The 19,873-nt window shown below is 39.8% G+C and overlaps 2 protein-coding genes across 3 annotated transcripts; both read left to right on the top strand.

Moving 5' to 3' along the window:
* Positions 1-1,718: 1,718 nt before the first annotated feature.
* Positions 1,719-7,747, top strand: acta1a (actin alpha 1, skeletal muscle a). Its single transcript, XM_047577797.1, has 7 exons — positions 1,719-1,880; positions 3,302-3,441; positions 4,009-4,333; positions 4,901-5,062; positions 5,174-5,365; positions 6,082-6,263; positions 7,021-7,747. The coding sequence occupies exons 2-7, from the start codon at positions 3,313-3,315 to the stop codon at positions 7,162-7,164; spliced, it is 1,134 nt and encodes a 377-aa protein (XP_047433753.1). The 5' UTR covers positions 1,719-1,880; positions 3,302-3,312; the 3' UTR covers positions 7,165-7,747.
* A 1,377-nt stretch (positions 7,748-9,124) lies between these two features.
* Positions 9,125-19,182, top strand: ccsapa (centriole, cilia and spindle-associated protein a). Of its 2 annotated transcripts, none has more exons than XM_047577808.1 (4): positions 9,125-9,334; positions 12,000-12,393; positions 15,182-15,537; positions 16,518-19,182. In XM_047577808.1, exons 2-4 carry the CDS (start codon positions 12,021-12,023, stop codon positions 16,698-16,700), a joined length of 912 nt encoding a protein of 303 aa, XP_047433764.1. In that variant the 5' UTR covers positions 9,125-9,334; positions 12,000-12,020; the 3' UTR covers positions 16,701-19,182. The 2 variants fall into 2 exon arrangements, with proteins under 2 accessions (XP_047433764.1, XP_047433765.1); XM_047577809.1 differs by having other exon boundaries at positions 9,126-9,334; positions 15,185-15,537.
* The last annotated feature ends 691 nt before the right edge of the window (positions 19,183-19,873 follow it).

A 19,873-nucleotide genomic window follows, 5' to 3' on the forward strand; every position in this document is an offset into this window, starting at 1 on the left:
ATAGTGGTTGTAGTTGTAGAAGTACTATGATACTTGTCTTAAAGAAAACTAATGATGGTTGTAGTTGTGGTAGTAGTTGTAGTGGTAGTAATATTAGGGATAGTGGTAGAGTAGAGGTAGTAGTTGTGATAGTGGGTTAAACTACAATATCCACAAAGAATCTGAATGATATAACGGTTTAAAAAAAACCCCAACACACCAGAGGGTCAGGACGTCCAGCACAGGACAGGGGGACAGGCGGACATGGGGACAGCTGCAGACTGAGACTAGCTCCTGTTGTGTTTGTCCAGCTGTTAACTGAGCTCCATCGAGGTGTCGTGTTTTTAAATGGAACATGACCTAAAACTGCGTCTTCGTACACAAGTGGTCGGAAAATATTCAACACGCCCGGGTTTCACACGTTCCACTATAAAAGAGCAAATGACTCAAAACGTCCTGAAAGTTTACAAAGGGAACTCAACCAAATGAAAGTGAAACACAAATACTAATACTTTCTAGTGTATTTGTTTATCATGACCCAGTATAATACTGTGTATAAATATACAGTGGTATCAATGAACCAATGAATTATGCCGGAGAACTCTAAAAGAAAAAAATCAGGACATGAGAAACTTTAAAGATTAAAAAAAAAATAAAAAAATTAAATAAAAACTGTGGTTAAAAAAGTCTATTTACTGTTTCACCCCAGTATTTATAGTGGTAGTTGTAGAGGTAGTAGTGATACTAGTAGTTGTTGTTGTAGTAGTAATAGTCATGGTAGTTGTAGTAATAGTGATAGTTGTAGAGGTAGTAGTGATACTAGTAGTTGTTGTAGTAGTGATACTAGTAGTTGTTGTAGTAGTAATAGTTGTGGTAGTTGTAGAGGTAGTAGTGATACTAGTAGTAGTAGTGGTAGTAGTAATAGTCGTGGTAGTTGTAGAGGTAGTAGTGATACTAGTAGTAGTAGTAGTAGTAGTAGTAGTAATAGTCGTGGTAGTTGTAGAGGTAGTAGTGATACCAGTAGTTGTTGTTGTAGTAGTAATAGTCGTGGTAGTTGTAGAGGTAGTAGTGATACTAGTAGTAATAGTCGTGGTAGTTGTAGAGGTAGTAGTGATACCAGTAGTTGTTGTTGTAGTAGTAATAGTCGTGGTAGTTGTAGAGGTAGTAGTGATACTAGTAGTAATAGTCGTGGTAGTTGTAGAGGTAGTAGTGATACCAGTAGTTGTTGTTGTAGTAGTAGTAATAGTCGTGGTAGTTGTGTAGGTAGGTAGTAGTGATAATTGTCTTAGTAGTGTAGTTAGTTGTAGTAGTAATAGTGTGTGGTAGTTAGTAATAGTGGTAGTTGTAGAGTAGTATATGTATGTGTAAGTAATGTCGGTAGTTGTGTAGTATGATATAGTTGATGTTGTGTTAGTAGTGATACTAGTAGTAATAGTCGTGGTAGTTGTAGAGGTAGTAGTGATACTAGTAGTAGTGGTAGTAGTAATAGTCGTGGTAGTTGTAGAGGTAGTAGTGATACCAGTAGTTGTTGTTGTAGTAGTAATAGTAGTCGTGGTAGCAGAAGCACTGGTGGTGGCAGTAGCGGTTGTAGTGGTGGTGGTAGTGGGCCCTGGTCTCGCGCCATACACGGGTTCGCGGGGACTTCCGCACCATACATGGCCCGGCTGTCGCGCGAGCGAGCTCTCTGCGTCCATACATACATGCGGCACGCGACCAAATATGGAACCAAGCGGCCGCTCATTCCTCTCGAGCGCCCGGACATTCCTCGCGGCTGCTCGGGTTGCCCCGGTGGCCGGTGTATATAAGGAGCCCGGGCCGGTGGTCGTAGACTGTCACCCTCTTATCAACTGCAACCACCAGCAGCGGTTCAACCCTCACCGGACAGCCGGAGACAAGCAGAGGTAAGCGGCTTGGAGGAGCTCCTGTGGCCGGGTGGAGGCTGGGTGGAGCTGTGGGGGGTTTAAATAGATGAGTTAAACAGATGGAGGATAATAATCCGGGGTTAAGTGGTTAAGTGAAGGGAGCTGGCTGTCAGCCGGAGTCTGGTTCACTTCAACTCCTCCCAGGCTTTCTGGCTGGAAGTTAAATCTTTTTTTGCTTGTGTTTGTTTTATTTTTAAGTGTTTGCTTATTTACTTAAGTCTGCGCAAATCCCAGAATGAAAACATTTCACTCTGTCTTCATTACAGTTGTGTTTATGTCAAATTGACATAAATAAAGCTTGATTTGTTTTACTTCAGGAGATATGAATCAGATGTATTTATTATTATTATTATTATTGCTATTATATTCTATTAAACATTAGCAATAAGATAAAACAACACAGAGACAGACAGAAAGCATAAAGAAATCACTATTAAAACATTTAGATTTGTAACTATAACATGACCTGGTGTGGACAAAGTTGCAGAAAGAATAGATTAATGAATATAATCTATTCACAGATAACTTCATTTATCATTTGTTATCTCCATGATTAACTTCCAGGCTTCCATATCTGATCTAATTATATGATTACACAAGATGAAATTTAGATTTTAAGGTTTTATTTGTCTCATGCACAGTGAAATGTACTATTTGTATCTGCAGCTAGTAGTGAAAAAGTAATATAGTAAAAACAGTAATAATTGCATATTAAATACCAAAATAAATGTAAGAGACGGACAAAAACATAATGAAATTTCTATTAAAATGTTTAGATTTGTAACTATAACATGATCTGGTTTGGCTTGGGTTGCATGAAAAAATAGATTAATTAATATAATCTATTCACAGATAGAATTATTTATGATTTTATTTATGTAGACTTACAACAGAGACTGTCTAATGTGAGTTTAGCACCATCTGCTCATAAGGAAGTCAAATCTAAAAATGCATTCCTACAGAAATAGGTCGGTTTATGTTGTAACAAACTGAAATTTAGATCTAATGTAACGTCTGAAGGCAGCAAATGAAGTTAAATGGTGTTTTCTGTTTGATAACGACGTGTTATCTCAGGCTGATTAAGCTGTTTACAGCTGATTTACTGATGCACACAGTGCAGCCTGCAGGGCTCCAGAGAGGCTGTTTAACACGACCGAGCTACAGCCATCAGCTCATCCTTCAACTTATTCTACAGGTGGATTTTGTGCATTAAAATGTCAGTACAACACAAACTGCAGATGAAGTGAGAATTAAAACGGTGCATGAATAAATAATGAGCAGTAGTAGATTGAAGAGGATCACAGTGGCAGGATTTCCCTTTTATTGAGTCACACACGTGTGTAGGATCGTCATAAAGGTGCATTTTTTTGTGAGGTAACCTCTCGCTGTCCTTTTGTCAGAATCGGCCAACATGTGTGACGACGATGAAACCACCGCCCTCGTGTGCGACAACGGCTCCGGCCTGGTGAAGGCTGGCTTCGCCGGAGACGACGCCCCCAGGGCCGTGTTCCCGTCCATCGTGGGCCGCCCTCGTCACCAGGTACGCAAAAAGAAACGACACGGGGAAATAAATAAATAAATAAAAAAATAATAATACCTCCACTGATCAGCCATAACATTATGACCACCGACATGAGAAGTAAATAACGTTTGAACCATCGTGTGACAATTCAGTGTTTCGTCATTCATTCATGTTGGATGTTACTTAGACATGTAGCACCCACCTAGACCAGACCAGACCAGACCAGACCCCCCACCCCATAGCAGTGACACACCTAGATGGCAGCAGGACATAGACACACACAAAAACACTTTAGGAACAACTCAAACAACATGAAGAACAGCACAATGTGTTAAACAGGCCTCCAAATTCACTAGATCCCAAACTGATCAAGTATCTGTGGGTTGATCCACAGAGGGCCCTCCCCTCAAAGACCCCCCACTAACTGTTTTGGAGACCTACACAATATTAGGAAAGTGATCATAATGTTATGCCTGATCGGTGTGTGTAATAAGAGCATTTTAAGAAGCTACGGTGACAATGTAATTTCATAGTCTGTCTACGTCTTAAACGTCTTGCTGACTTATCTTTCCTCCCCCCGCTCAGGGTGTCATGGTGGGCATGGGTCAGAAGGACTCCTACGTGGGTGACGAGGCCCAGAGCAAGAGGGGCATCCTGACCCTGAAGTACCCCATCGAGCACGGCATCATCACCAACTGGGACGACATGGAGAAGATCTGGCACCACACCTTCTACAACGAGCTGCGCGTGGCCCCCGAGGAGCACCCCACCCTGCTGACGGAGGCCCCCCTCAACCCCAAGGCCAACAGGGAGAAGATGACCCAGATCATGTTTGAGACCTTCAACGTCCCCGCCATGTACGTGGCCATCCAGGCCGTGCTGTCCCTCTACGCCTCCGGTCGTACCACCGGTGAGTCTTTAGAGAAGGAGCCCCGTGCTGAGTGTGAAAGAACAGTCAAAGACGAAGAAGAAGAAGGATATGAGTCACAGATTTGGAAAATGTCAAAAATAATGAGAAATTATAGTGAGAATACGCAACATACTGAAGATTGAAAGCTACAAAATGAGAAAATTTAGTTTTTAATCACATGAAATGGAAAAAGGTGATTATATTTTCTTATTTTTACTCAGAATAAGAAACTTTTATTCCAAATTACTTCAAAATAAGATAAATACAAGATACAAGACACACAAACAAAATATATATATACACTTTAGCCCACAACGTTGGAATATTTTTGATTTCAGACACTTTTTTACTCCTATTTATATAAATAACATTGTCACAATAAGTTCATGAGAAGAGGCAAAAAAAACAAAAAATAATTATTATTATTATTCCAACATGATATGTGCATGATTTAAGTTGTGCAGAAACCTAATTATGATCAGAGATTTTCATTACAGTTTCCCTGTCAGTGAAATAAATGTGTTCCGTGAACGCACCTCTAGACTTACCTGTCTCACCCTCTCTCAGGTATCGTGCTGGACGCTGGTGACGGTGTGACCCACAACGTGCCCGTCTATGAGGGCTACGCTTTGCCCCACGCCATCATGCGTCTGGACCTGGCCGGTCGCGACCTGACCGACTACCTCATGAAGATCCTGACGGAGCGCGGCTACTCCTTCGTCACAACCGGTGAGGACCGAACCTTTCGTTCTAGAGAAACAACATAAAACCGTGCGTGCACCCAAATGTCAGGCCTCTGCAGATGTGCTCACGCGGTTCTCGTGTCGCTCCCCTTTCCAGCTGAGCGTGAGATCGTGCGCGACATCAAGGAGAAGCTGTGCTACGTCGCCCTGGACTTTGAGAACGAGATGGCCACCGCCGCCTCCTCCTCCTCCCTGGAGAAGAGCTACGAGCTGCCCGACGGTCAGGTCATCACCATCGGCAACGAGCGCTTCCGCTGCCCCGAGACCCTGTTCCAGCCTTCCTTCATCGGTGGGTGCCACTTTCATTAGTTAGGACAGTTGGGACGGGGCTCATTTTAGTTCAGGGGCCACATTCAGCCCAGTCTGTAGTAAATTAGGAAAATGTTTGCATTTAATAAACTTTCCTTGGAATTTATTCAGAAAAATAAGTTTAATTTGGGCTCCTTGCTGTCTGCTGCTTAGTCCTGAGCCCTGAGTCCCCAGTTTACAGATTAGGAATAGCATTTTTATTTTATTTTATTTTTTATTTAGCCTTTATTTCACCAGGAAAAGTCCCATTAAGATTAAAAATTAAAAATTTCAGGAGACACCTGGCCAAAACACAACGTTACTGACAGAGAAATGACAAAAGACTCGTACAACAAGACGACAATTCACACACTAAAAGGGAAAACACTAAGAGGCAGCTAAATCGACCTCTAAGACGTTCAACGTGGATTTAAAATCAGCAAATGAGACCAGCTCCTCAGGTTTTAGATCATTTAGCAACATATTCCAGGCAGAAGGAGCTGAATAACTCACCTTTTTCTAGCTCTAACTTCAGGAACAGGTAGCGGTTAGATCTCTTGTGACCTCAAAGAAAAGTTTTTTGTGAAATGTGGATACAGACGTATGATCACTGAAAAAATTTTAGTCTTTTATGTCATTTTCGCACTTGGAGGACGAGCGGCTATAGAAGGTGAGCGTTTGTTTGCGATGACGTTGTGTGACCTTCCCTTTTTACAGGCATGGAGTCGGCCGGCATCCATGAGACCGCTTACAACAGCATCATGAAGTGTGACATCGACATCCGCAAGGACCTGTACGCCAACAACGTGCTGTCCGGCGGCACCACCATGTACCCGGGTATCGCTGACCGCATGCAGAAGGAGATCACAGCTCTGGCCCCCAGCACCATGAAGATCAAGGTACTGACACTACTTCCCTCCTAGTTCATGTGCCAGGTGCTTTATATTTATTTGTTGGCGACATAAATAGCTAAAGAGCTATTGTTTTGTAATCTTATTTAAATATTAGTTTTTTGTTTTCCTTTAGATTCTTGAATAAATTAGCATCTCTGGTTATTTTGATTACTCGTTAGTGCTTTTATTTTGAAGGTATTAGTTGACTGAGGCACATCAGTTCATAAAAAGAGGAAGTAAGAGACAGGTTGTGTGTTTTTTTTGTTTTTACTATGAGAGAAAGCTGCAGAAGCCACAAGTGTTTGTTTTCTCTTTGCCAGTAGAAATAAAAACTCACCAAACGTAATTTTTTGCCCTGGTGATTTAAATCCTAAAGCGCCTCTGTAGCTCGTTTGATATGAATGTTGGTTAATTTTTTGAAGTTTTTTTTTAATTATCTTCTTTATTAGTCATTACAATAGCTCTTTAAATAAAATCAACCGCCTCACATATACATCCAGAATATCTGTCACAACACTATGGAGAAATAAACCACAGAATCTCATTCATTGACCTTAAATTGGAAACTGGTTTCTTACACATTTGAAGTTTCAAAATTCCATACGTTTCCCAGACCAATAATTTCCAGACTTCATGGCAAAAAAACTACAACAACAACAAAAAAAAAATCAAATTTATGGTGTTTGACTAAATAGTTGTGTGTCATGTAAATAAATGATGGATTTAATCATTTGATTTAATTTGCTTCCTCCTCTTTGTGCAGATCATCGCCCCCCCTGAGCGTAAATACTCCGTCTGGATCGGTGGCTCCATCCTGGCCTCCCTCTCCACCTTCCAGCAGATGTGGATCAGTAAGCAGGAGTACGACGAGGCCGGACCCTCCATCGTCCACCGCAAGTGCTTCTAAAGACTCTCAGGATCCGGATCAGTCAAAACGTCTTCGTCCCAGGACTCAACAACAACAACACAACACAACAACAACAACAACACAACAACATCATCTCTTGTTTTTTTCTTACACCATCGATGATCAAGCAGCGTCTAAACCTGTACATACGTAATTTATTTCTTCTCTTATGAACGTTTTGAGTGTGAGTGTATGTGCGTATGTATGTATGTTGGCTTCGGGCCGACTGAATGTGAAAAAAAATCTAAGCAAAAATACACACAAAAAGACCAAAAAAGAATCAAACAAGCAAAGCAAATAAAAGCCATTTATTTTCACGCAGGAGTTTTGTCCGTTATTTCTCTTCTCAACATTTAGACGTGTGTTTCTGTTATAATTTGTTCTATTTTATTCTGTTCTCTGCTTTATTTCCTTCAACGAACCACACTGACAAGTTCACTTTAATAAAATACTTTTTCTGCAGCTCCGTATGCACTGGAGCACCATTAAATAAAATATATAAAAGGATTAGTAAATAAGGAGGAACTGGGGCCCAATGTTACAATTTGAAAACAGAAATAAAATATAATTAAAAAGTGTTGAATATTGGTACATTACATTACATCATCTCGCTGCTTCTAATGTCATGATTTATTGGCCCAAGTCCAAACACATGAGTGGAACCAGACGCACAATTAAGCTTCGGTTTTAAAGCTCCAAGTCAAACACAGAGCTCAGGTTCAAGTGTTGACATAAACTCAACAGCAGCTGTGAGCCAAACTAAACAGTGTTACAGATCATTTTCCAGCTGGCTGCTCACCGCCAAAACATTTAGTTTAATGTTCGTATGGACATTAAGAGAGCATGCAAGGGTGTGGTTTAAAATGATTAAATACTTCTGCAGGACTACTGTGACTGGTCAGAGAATTAAAGGGCATATTAACCAAATGTATCTCAAATACAATCTATAACATGATTTACAATAAAGGATATCGGCCTAATTTATCATGCACCCATTTCTTTTATTGTAAATTATGTTATAGTTCCTGTTCACAGTCACATTTAACGCACAAATTAAAACAAGGTGATTGTGTCTAACATTTAGTTTGAGTTAAAGTCTGGTGCTTCCGGTCTCCTCGTGGGGGTTTCTCTGTTTTCCACCTGTTGTCCTCGGTGCACAGACGGAGGATGGATGGAGTACGCACACGCAGTTCTTCATGGGAAAACTCCAATAATTCATTCTTCGTTCCTACGTATGACGTAGCTACGTAGTATAAACAGTCAATGACGTAGCGGCCGCACTTCCGTGTTATGCAGCGTTATACCGGAAGAAGTGTTGTTTTCAAAACAAGATAGATAGATAGCTAGATAGATAGATAGATAGATAGATAGATAGATAGATAGATAGATAGATAGATAGATAGATAGATAGATAGATAGATAGATAGATAGATAGATAGATAGATAGATAGAAAAATCATCATACAAATTATTTATTTTATTATTGTTTATTATAATACTGAACAGATCAATATAACATTTGAAGAAGATTTAAGAAAGGAGATTTAAAAAACGAAGTTTGAGATAGGAATGTGCAGGAGGAACCAAAAAAATAAATAAATAAATAAAACAGGAGCTTGTCGGATGGCTCTATTAATGACAAACATTCAGCATAAACAATAAATTAAATAAACAAATTCAAAGAAGTGGAGGCATGGAGGTGTTTAGAGAATAAGATATTAATTCTTACAGTATTATTATGGATTACGAATTTTACAATGTGCAGTTAGTCCAATAAAAGATGAATTGTTGGCTTTTTGAATGAATTGACACTGATACAGTTTCTAAGAAGCTGGTAAGAAGTTCTAATAATGAGGATCCCGGTATCTAACTGGAAATTAATACTATTATTATTATTTTTTTTCATAGATGATTTCTATATTGTTGTAATAATTTGGTTTTAAACATGTTTGTTTGGTTTTTAACATCCTATCACATTCCTCCTCTGCAGCATTTTATTGTGGAAATCAAACCTGGAAGACGTGTGCAGTGTCTGTGTTAACTTTCCCCCTTTTTTTATTTTTTTTTTCCTGCTCTCAGTCTCAGCGGTGTGATGTTCACCATCTGACCGCTCCACCAGAGCCACAGACCGGGTCCAAATCAGACCAGACCCGTCCGGAACGAGGTCTTGGTGAGTAAATAAATAGCCTTTATATAAACCTGCTAATTTAACAATTATTTAAAATTGTAAGCGTTTCGTATTTCCAACACTGCCGTGTTTACAAACGGAGATTAACGGAGCAGGTAAGCCTGTTTTCACACGGTTAGTCGTTTTAAATCTCAAAATGATCTCCTTTAATTACATGTTATTACTTTCAACATACAAAAAACGTCTTTATTAGATTTTTTTCCTGCGATTTATTTACAGGATAAATCCACAAAAAAGAAAAATCATGACGAACCAGGGTGTGACTGAAAGAATCGAAGCCTTAAAAACAAGAGATACGGACAGTATGTGTGTATTTATACAGGAATATAGTTCAGTTAATTACTACTTTAATTAGTACATGAACTGACAATGTAGGTTCAGTCCACGGATCAAATACAGGCCAGAGAAATTAATAATTTATGCCGTGTATTCTAACCTAAAGGTACCGAGCATTTAAATAAATAAATAAATACATAAAAATAAATAAAAAATGTACTTGTACGTAGGCGTGTATGCTGAAATAGACTGGAGTAGGAGTAATACCAGTTGTAGTCCAGTCAGTAGTAAATCTATATCAGCCTCAATCCTCCTCGGCTCTGACTCTAATCCAATGTGGAGGGAGGAGGTGGGCGGGGCTTACAGGTAGACAGGTATACGTACCAGGTGCTGCATGTAGGTACCTTTAAAAACCTGTAGTGCAACATTATTTTAAATTCTTCTTCTCGAAGACGTTTCATCCAGTTATAGTTCGTTTCTTTCTAAAAGGCTGATTTCAGGAGGTCAGGACGGGGTTAATCTTTTACTCCACGTGAGGAGCTAAATATATACGCACACACACACACACACACACACATATATATATGTTAATGTCCAAATATACTGCATACAATACAAATACATTTTATATTGTCCCACATTTTAGTCTCCGTCTAAGTTGCATATGTATACATACATCAAAGTCTATCTATCTATCTATCTATCTATCTATCTATCTATCTATCTATCTATCTATCTATCTATCTATCTATCTATGATCTGCAGAGCTACAAATGATGCAATGAGCTCATCATATTAATCCAGGTTGAAAACCACACACACTAAGCAGCATTCAGTGACTGTGCACCACAAATCTGGGACAAACATTAAGCCTCAAAAAACTCCAGAAAGTCAGTTTGCCCTTGTTTTAGTCTCTTTTTGTGGGTTTGGGGTTTTTTTTGTTGTTGGTGTTGTTGTGTTTTGGATATACCATGACCTGGATGAGTGGAAAAACTTCACAGAGATTTACTGAAGCAGTTTTAAGTGAAATAACGGGAACGATTATTCATACACAAGTCAGGATGTCTTGTATGATGGATTCAAACATGTTTCATGATCAGTATTTGAGGTTCAGAGGTGGTGAAAAAGAAAAAATGAAGAGTAGGATATGACACAGTCACTGGGACCAGACTTTACTTTGGGTTTAATAAAGTCTTATTTTATCTTATTCTATATCCACTGCAGGGTCTAGGGTAGACACATTTAACTTAGAGGAGCATTTGATCTCACAGTCAACCTTTTCTCACTTTTAATCATTCTTATTTGATTAGGGGACTGGGCTGAGTAGGTTGCGCTGTAGTATAAAACTGATGCATTAATGTTCAACCTTCTGCCTGTAGAAATCAAACACCTCATGTCCACGGGCTGCTTCTGCATCTACATTTTTTATTTTTTTACTTTTGCTATTGTTTCTACAGGCTTCCTACAATCTGCCATTAGGTGAAACCTAATTATTTGCAACGTATGGTTTTCATTTTTTTTATATATATATATATATACGTTATATAAATCAGAACAGATCTAAAGTTGGAGGAAGAATGAACCGCGTCTGCCTTTAATTTGCGTTTCAGAGATTCAAACGAGTCTAAAACGTCATGTTTTATTTTTAAATATCTAACCAGTGATTTATTCTAGATTCAGAATCGACGTCACTTCCGCCGGGGGCCACGCCCCCTCAGTGGTAAAAACATGGTGAGATCTATCAGTAAATACAGCGAGACCGGGAAAAAAATGTGGATTATCAGATCAAAACAAGGGTAATTGGACTCTGCAATGATCCATAAACTCTAGTATGTATTTGGAAAAGTGGTGTAGCCTCACTTTCAGTTAGTTTAAGTTAGTTTTAGGTAATTTCAGTTATGATACATGTGGCTAAATAAAAGATGCTAACGCTAAGAGCTTTACTGAGGAGTGACGTTAGCCGTACGATACTGTAGCATCAGACCGGAAGTTAAAAGGACGACAAAAAATAGTTACTGTCGCCGACAGGTTTCTGTGCCGGGATTCCAGTTGTTTCTTTGTAATGCAGTGACAATTTAGCAATTTAGCTAATGCGGCTAATCTCCATGTAACTCCAACTGTAACCATGGAGACTTCGCTGGCTGTGACGTCACGTCCATATCCTCTATTGGCCGAGTGTGAAACATAGAAAGCGTGAAACATAGAAAACTGTACAACATAAACTAGACTTTCAGAATAAAGTATTTAGAAACAATAAAGGTCAGGAGCAGATATAAAATTAATTAAAGACGTGTACATTTGTTTTTTAATTGATTGTACATATTGCTGTTTTAATATATAGATATTTTATGTCTTTTTTTTTTAAAATTAGGGCCTAACACGAGCAATAACCATGGTTACCAAGAAGGTGCGAACTGAATACATGAAGAAGTTCAGGGACCCACGGTGGGAGACGTTTTCCAAATGCTACGAAGACTCTCTGAAGTACCGTCTCACCCGGAGGGTGATGGAGCACTCCCACAAGCCCTGGTTCTGGGAGGGCTGGGACAGCGGCTCCGACTCCAGCGGCTGGTCCACGCCCAGGGTGACCAGGAACAAAGTTGTTCCTCTGTCTCTCCCGCCGCCGCCGCCCAAACCCTCAGAGGTGAAGCAGAGGCTGTGGGAGCTGAAGACCAGGCCTGGGGCGAGGCCGCCGTCCGAGGACGGGGAGGCAGCGGTGGGAGGACCAGGAGAGGCTCCGGCTGTAGAGACGGATCCAACCACAGGTCAGGAAACAGTTTGTTATTGTGACTGGGAAAGACAACTTGTAGTTTTAGGTGTTAATATGCACGTTAACATGCACAACTTTACTACAGAAAGGAACATGTTTACTTCCTGGTACAAATAAAAAAACAAACAAAGGTTTTGATTATTAAAAATGAGCATATGATTATATCATGTAAATGATCCAGTGCTGCTTGAACACATCTGTTTTCTTAAGTTCTACTGTTATTTTAAGTGTAATTCATCTCCCAAAATAGAGAAAACAACGTATTTTTGCTGTTATCATTTACATTTTTGTTGATATCTTGACTTTTTTGATATGACGACAGCCCTAGTTTTCATCATATTAACCCTTTTCAACGGACGGGACACATTTTTTAATATATATCAAGTCTTACATTTATGCATAAATAAGTTCAGTCGCTAGCTGTTTGCAGAGGCATCACCTACCTCACCACAATAACTACACTCACACTCCACGTTTTTGAATGTTTTAAGAATTATTTAGGATGAAATCAGGCCCTGTTCAGTCCTCACTCGAGCATCTAAACTGATACTAGGAAAGTTTTCATGACATGGTTTATTTATTTATGAGAATAATCTTCAGCTGTTGCTTTTTTATCTTGTATTAAAAACGATTCTTAGTTTGATACGAGATGGAATAGACACAAATCTACAATATAGGTGGAAGAGAGACATGACGTTTAAGCTACTTTTGTGTTTGTAATAATCCTCCTAAATAAACCCCTACAAGGTGTCTCTGTGCGTTCTGGTGCGTTCATGGCAGTGACGCTGTGAGAGCCAGAGGCACATTTCACCTCAATAGACACTGATGCTAAAAATACGTGGACTGAACGTCCACTGCTCCGGTGAGACCGTCTTCAATCGCTCAGACACTGAGTCCAAATACAAAGGACCTTTTGTGTCTTTTCCCGTGGCTGAATTTTTAACATCTCGTCCCAGCTCTGAATTTCACCACTGAAAATTAGAGGATTAGGAACATTGTTAAGAAGACGCCTGTTCACATTTCACATGTTTCAGTGGTCACATCAGTACATAGCTCTAATCATTTTATGCTTATTAATGTTTTCAATGCTTATCCATATGTGTATATAGCAGCATTTAAAATAAAAATTTGAGACACAAGAACAAAAATCTTCTCAGACAGATATAGAAAAATGTATCTTATGTACATACACAGTCTCCAGTTAATAATTAATTAAACAGGAAGTTGATCTTCAGGTATTATTCAGTCCTTCTCTTCATCATCGAGTAAATCCAGACCGGTCCCCACACTTTTTAAAAAACATATCCTGCTTCCTTCGTCACCTAGACGTCATTTTAAGACAGAATTTAACCTTTAACGTGACACAGTCACAGTCATCAGATTCCTACTTTATTCACCAGGAGATAAATTTGCTTTACAGTTCACACACATATACCAACACATAAAAACGCATGTAACACCCAGCACAAGTCACAATATCACAAATATCACACACAGTTGCACGAGAGATATGACGATGGAAAACCCTCCTGCTGAGGTTGTTCAGGGCAGATATGTCTGTGGCGAACCGTGTCCTTTAGCAAGTTATTTGTCTGTATCGGATACAGAAAGGGAGGCGTGTGAAACATGGGTTGAGGCGGTGGCGGGGGTCAAAACAGGTGCATTAACTATAAATTATTGAAGTGAAACGTGGTGTCTTTGAATATTATTTATTGGTGCACTTCCGCTCCTGACCACAGAATACCGTTATGATACATTGGTGATAGGGGGGCGCTGTTGAGCTCCTGCCAGCTCTAATCCAGGGAGGTGAAGAAGAGCAGCAGCGAGTGAGAGGATGAAGATGTAACGTTTTAGGCAGCGACACAGACAAAGGAAAATATAAAAAAAAAAGTTGTGAAAACGATTTTCTTTTTACTAAGGTCAACTCCACCACAGTTAATACTAAATGACTGAAATCTGTGTGATTAATGGAGACATGTCTTGACCTATGTTACTTTGTTTTGAAGATATAGGTCAAAGGTCAAGTAATGATCAATGTTTGTCTTCAGATATTTCAGGGGCTTCAGTTGTTTTTCTTATTTAAAGAAGCCAAACAAATGTTCAGCCATTTATTGAACATAACAATGTGAAGCACAATGACCAAAGTGATTAATTTTTTCAAAATTAATCTCTGAAAGTGTTTATTTTGAGCATGCATGCTGTATATACCCGCATTTAACTTAACTCCCCCTGGATTTAATTCTGGCCCATGGGAGGAAAACAGAATGTCAGAGTGCTGTTATATCCTGGTATATTTTATATGGTCTTTTAAATTTAATGTTGTTTTTGTTTGTTTGTTCAATATTACCTAATCCTGTGCTATTAGGACAAGGAAACTTCCCATACGTGGGATAAATAAACAGTGTCTTATGTCTTAGGTCGACCGAGATTTTGCCAATTTTTGTAAATGAACTCGCACCAATAAACAAGATTAATTGGAGTTTATTTCCAACATGTTAAAATGACAAAATAGCAAAATAAAGAAACATCAATACATCAGAACAAGCAAACGACACAAACTTCTGCTGCTTCTTCATATTGAAAGGGAGTGGGATGAAGTCAGTGGCGTTTCTAGTCCTACACCTTATCTTCACACTCAAAATCACTTCATCATTAACCACAAAAGGGTAAATAATTAATGTAACTGATTAAAACAACAAGCAAAAATAGAGATCGTGTATTTGTATCAGTCAGTTTCAGTGGTGAAATGAAGTGAATGTGCGTCCGTTGTGTGTCCTTTGAAGCAGCCGTCGTTGAGAACGGCGTGAACGAGGCCGACGGAGGTTCGGCGACGGCGGCTCCGAACGCCAGCGCGCCTTCAGACGACACGACGACGGACAACGGGCCGGCCGACACCGCCTCCTCCGACGGGGAGCCGACGAACCCGCCGCCGAGGCCGCGGCACCGCCGCCGCCGCGCCCCGCGCTCCGAGCCGGGCAACCACGACGCCTCCCAGGGCGAGAAACCAGCCGTCGCCCGAAAGCCGCCGAGGGCCAAGAGCCAGCCGGCCATCAGCACCAAGGAGAAGGAGAACCGGAGACCGTCCAGTCGGCTGGACTGGACCGAGACACAGGGGGACGTCAGGAGGACAACCAACGAGGTGAGCGTGTGTCTCAGAGACACCTTTAACCTCCTGAGACCCTCATATGGGGACATTAGGTTTTAGTTTAGTTTACTGCAGCTTATTCTGCTTCATTTAGACCTGTTGTCCTCATAAGGAGACACTTCTGTTTGCATTTCTACGAATGGAAATTTGGTCAGGATTAATGGTCCTCAATGCTGAGAAATACAGGCTGATACTTATCCATCATCAGGGAGGAGGATGATTGGCCCCAAATGTATTCTGCAGCAGGACAAAGAGCCCAAACATACAACCAAGGTCTTTAAGAACCATCTTCAGAGTAAAGAAGGACAAGAAGTCCTAGAAGTGATGGCATCTCAACATCATGGAGTGTGTCTGGGATTACATGAAGAGACAGAAGGATTTGAGGAAGTCTACATGCACAGAAGATCTGTGGTTAGTTCTCCAAGATGTTTGGAACAACCTACCAGCCGAGTTCCTTCAAAAACCTTCAAAAAAAGGCAAAGGGTGGTCACACCAAAAACTGATCTGATTCAGATTTCTCTTCTGTTCATCCACTGCTTTTTATAAATTGATGAGAATAAACTATTAGCGCTTCCATTTCTGAATCATTCTTAGTTCACAGCATTTATTCCATATATACTTTGCACAGTATCGTACATGTATGTGCATGAAATAAATAAAATACAAATGTAGCTGTTGATGTTATTTTAACTCTACAGAAGTTTTAACCACTTTGTCTTTTACCAGTTTCCACTGACTTTATTGCCATAAGTCTAACTTTAGAAACGCCGTCATTAAAAGAAAGTCTGCTCCTGTCTAGGATGTGACATTTAAAAGTCTGAACAGGCTCAGCCTCGTGTTCCTGAGACACCAGAGAAGAGAAGCGGCGTCACCCGACACCCGGCAAACATTAATAATAAAAAACGCCCGAGTGCTTTTTGGGAAATGACTCCTCTCTCTCTCTCTCTCTCTCTCTCTCTGGTTTCTCCTCTCAGACGCTCACGACGTCCGACGCCTGCGTCCAGACCCGCCGGGAGTCCGACCGGCGCGGCTCCAGACCCGACCGGCGGCGGGCCCGGTCGGCCGACCTGGAGAAGACGAGGCGCTCGCAGCTGGCGGTGGTGGACGACCGCTGGATGACGGAGTACATGCGCTGCTTCTCCGCCCGGCTGAGGTAGAGGCAGCGTCCGCCCACAGCTCCAACAAAAAAAAAAAAAAAAAAACAGAACAGACCTGGAGCCACGTTGTCTCGTTAGAGTCCGTCACACCTGAACTCTGGTGATAGAGAATCTGGTGATGTTGAATTCATGAATCCAGATCATCAACATTTATGCAGCACATACAAATAAAACACTAGTAATACAAGACAAGATGAAAGTACGATAAGAAGAATAAAATACTAAAGGAGAACATCTGGAGGCGTCATAGTCAACAGGTGGCATTTGTAGATTTTTGCCTCATTCATTCAGAAAAAGTTCACACAACCAGTATTAGAAAGTGTCGTTAGCAATTTAAAATCGTTAACTGGCTAAAAAACGAACTAATTCAGGTATTTAAACAGACGTGAAATCATCGCATGTATGAAAGTTTTCATGGCTCCAGTTATAATCTGACCTTTGTCTTTTGTCTCTAAAACTAATAAAGTAAATAAGACAAACTCTTCCTAAATATGTGTCGTCTCCACAGTCGTGACACACATGGTTCGGTAACATGATATAATATTATAAGTTGTGTTGGTATTTATTTGCATACAGAGCATGAAACTGGCCTCTTCCTCTTAAAGGGTTGTGTTGATGTGTGTTTGTTTTATCTAAAGTCTAAATCTGGTTGTGTTGTCGTCCTCTCAGCTTCCTTAGAGTATGAAGCTACTGGTGAACATCCTGTTTGCTTCTGCTGCCCCCTAGTGTCCAAACTCTAAAACAACATTCACGCAATAACCAGACAGGACTCAGAGTGAACGTGTGAGGACGTGACGAGACAACGAGGAGCCGTGTTATTGTGTTGTTGCATTTTGAGTGTCTGCTGTTCAGGACCAGTGTTTTTTTTTTTTTACTGTGGTTGGTTTTAAAGGCTGTGGATGATGTGTTCGTTTTAATTTTACTGAGATAAATCTCACAAAAAAAAAAAAACACGACTGTTACGTGACAATAACCACGAAGGGACGGCAGCGATTCCGGCTGCAGTGACAGGTCAGACTTTTAGTTTCAGCTGCGCTGGACTGAAACCGAGTTACCTTTCTATGCTTTTCTATACGTATGTATGTAAAACAAAACAAAACAAAAAAACAATCACCTCCGTTTTCTGAATGTATTTTATTTCTCAGCATGAAAAACAAAAAACAGGGCTGTGCTTTAAATCAGTTTTTTTTTCTTTCAGACACATTTAATGTTTTTGTTTTTTCTCTCACAAAGGCAGCTGAGTGTTTTATAACTAAAGAATCAGAGGCAGCAGAACGGACCAAACTGGAATATTTTTGATATCTGAGCATTTTAGATCTAAAGACTCTTGTTTTTGGTTAGAAGAGGACGAAGTATAGCGACACTTTATTTATCAGAGAAAAACGATCGCTGAAGGTATTTTTTAGCCTGTATTAAAGCTGATAATGTAATAATGAAATGACTGTTAAACTATTTCAGAGTTTAGTTGGTGTTCGTTCAGGTTTTGAGCAGCTTCTTGCTTCCATTGATTTAAATATAAATGAAACTTCTAACACAAAGCTTCTTTTAAGACGAGAGTATTAAAAACAAAATGACTTATTTACCTTAATCCTGCAGGCCACTAACATTACAAAGCTCCTTTTTAATGAAACATTAACGCTGGAGGACACAGGAGACGTGTGTGGTCGGTGTTTAGGATGTGATCTTCTCAATAAATCGTTTACATGATGAAGGTTCGTTCGGATGGAGGAGAACTGGGCCTCCACTAAACAGTCTGTGCAGCTTTTTATTTCCTACATTTACCGGGTTTAAGGTTCGTTTTTAATGTTCCTAGTCGACAAATGTAATGTTCACATGCAAAGGAATGTGCTCGAAATCCAGAAACAGCTTCATTCGTCTTCTGAGATGGAGTCAGTCTGTGAAATATTAGTCAGTGACCAACAAATCATCTGAACGTCCACAGTTGTAGGGCTACTAAGCGTTTTCTACTCTAGCGATTATTAAGAAATATAAATATATATATTTGTCACAGTTTCCAAGATTCACAGGCGTCACATTCTACTATTTCTTTTGCACAGTTAAAGATACACATAAAATATTACAGAGAGGGAAAAAAATACTGAAACGGTGCAAATACTGCAAGGAGACGCAAAAAAAGCCTGGATTTCTGCAGACAGAGGAACATCCATCCTCTCTTCTCTCTGTCGCCTTCTTTCCTGAGTAAATTACAGAAAAATAATTCAGCATCCAAACACAGATGTGCGTTTCCTGCCGGGGTTTCTGCTTTCGTCTGTGCACGTCCACACGTTTCCTCGTGATTCACGAAAAGACCCTGAGTGGGTTTAGACACGAGCTTTGGTTTTTATTAAGTGTTGTTGAAGTTGTTAAATGCACCGTAGAGACGCTGTAAACGCGTCTTTATCTGAATAATGTGTCTGAATGTTTAGACAATCACGTTTAAAACGACAGAAGTAAACAATTAGTCTGTTATTTAAGCTTATAAAAAAAAAAAAAGCTGTTTAAAAGGATTTGTACCTTTCAGGATTTTCTACATTCCTATAAACGTTACTTAAATAACCCTGAAAGAAAATGTTACGCTTTGGTTTGTTCAGTAAAAATGAGCCGATATCACACAGACTTAGTTTTACACCTCACACATAAAGAACTAAAGATTCATTTTCCTGAATAAACAAATACACAGGTAAAATATTTCAGTTTCACTAGTTTTATTGCGTTCTCTTCGTCTGCTTTCAGTGAAAACGTGTGAAAATCCGAATCATTTTTTTCTGTAGAAAGTCCTGAAGGAAACTGAAACCTTTAATCTGCACTTTCCACTGAATCCAAACTATCGCGTTGGAGTTGGCAGATTATATGAAATGTTTCTCATCCATGTGAATATTTAATCATATTTTATCTCCACTGACTGTTTACATTTTTTTTGCTCACTGTATTTGTATTTGAATGCACAGTATATATATAAACATATATATATATATATATATATAAAATTATATTTTCATCCACTTTAAGGCGTTGCTGTGAATAAATCCTATTTGAATAAAAGCAGTTTTGAATTATTCGTGTTCGTGTATGTTGCTGTTGTTGTTGTTGGGCAGGATGAGCGTTTACTGTAGGAGGAGGAGTCTGCAACATGTTCAAATTTTAGATAAATATGTTGAATGGGGAAGAGATGA

This window comes from Mugil cephalus, chromosome 2 (assembly GCF_022458985.1).
Source record: "Mugil cephalus isolate CIBA_MC_2020 chromosome 2, CIBA_Mcephalus_1.1, whole genome shotgun sequence".
Lineage (NCBI taxonomy): Eukaryota > Metazoa > Chordata > Actinopteri > Mugiliformes > Mugilidae > Mugil > Mugil cephalus.

Excerpts from the sequence above, each read along its gene's own strand:
- acta1a (XM_047577797.1), top strand. The coding sequence starts at position 3,313 with ATGTGTGACGACGATGAAACCACCGCCCTCGTGTGCGACAACGGCTCC. Across the intron at positions 3,442-4,008 it reads TGGGCCGCCCTCGTCACCAG|GGTGTCATGGTGGGCATGGG; the intron begins GTACGCAAAAAG and ends CCCCCCGCTCAG. Across the intron at positions 4,334-4,900 it reads CGCCTCCGGTCGTACCACCG|GTATCGTGCTGGACGCTGGT; the intron begins GTGAGTCTTTAG and ends ACCCTCTCTCAG.
- ccsapa (XM_047577808.1), top strand. The coding sequence starts at position 12,021 with ATGGTTACCAAGAAGGTGCGAACTGAATACATGAAGAAGTTCAGGGAC. Across the intron at positions 12,394-15,181 it reads AGAGACGGATCCAACCACAG|CAGCCGTCGTTGAGAACGGC; the intron begins GTCAGGAAACAG and ends TGTCCTTTGAAG. Across the intron at positions 15,538-16,517 it reads TCAGGAGGACAACCAACGAG|ACGCTCACGACGTCCGACGC; the intron begins GTGAGCGTGTGT and ends TTCTCCTCTCAG.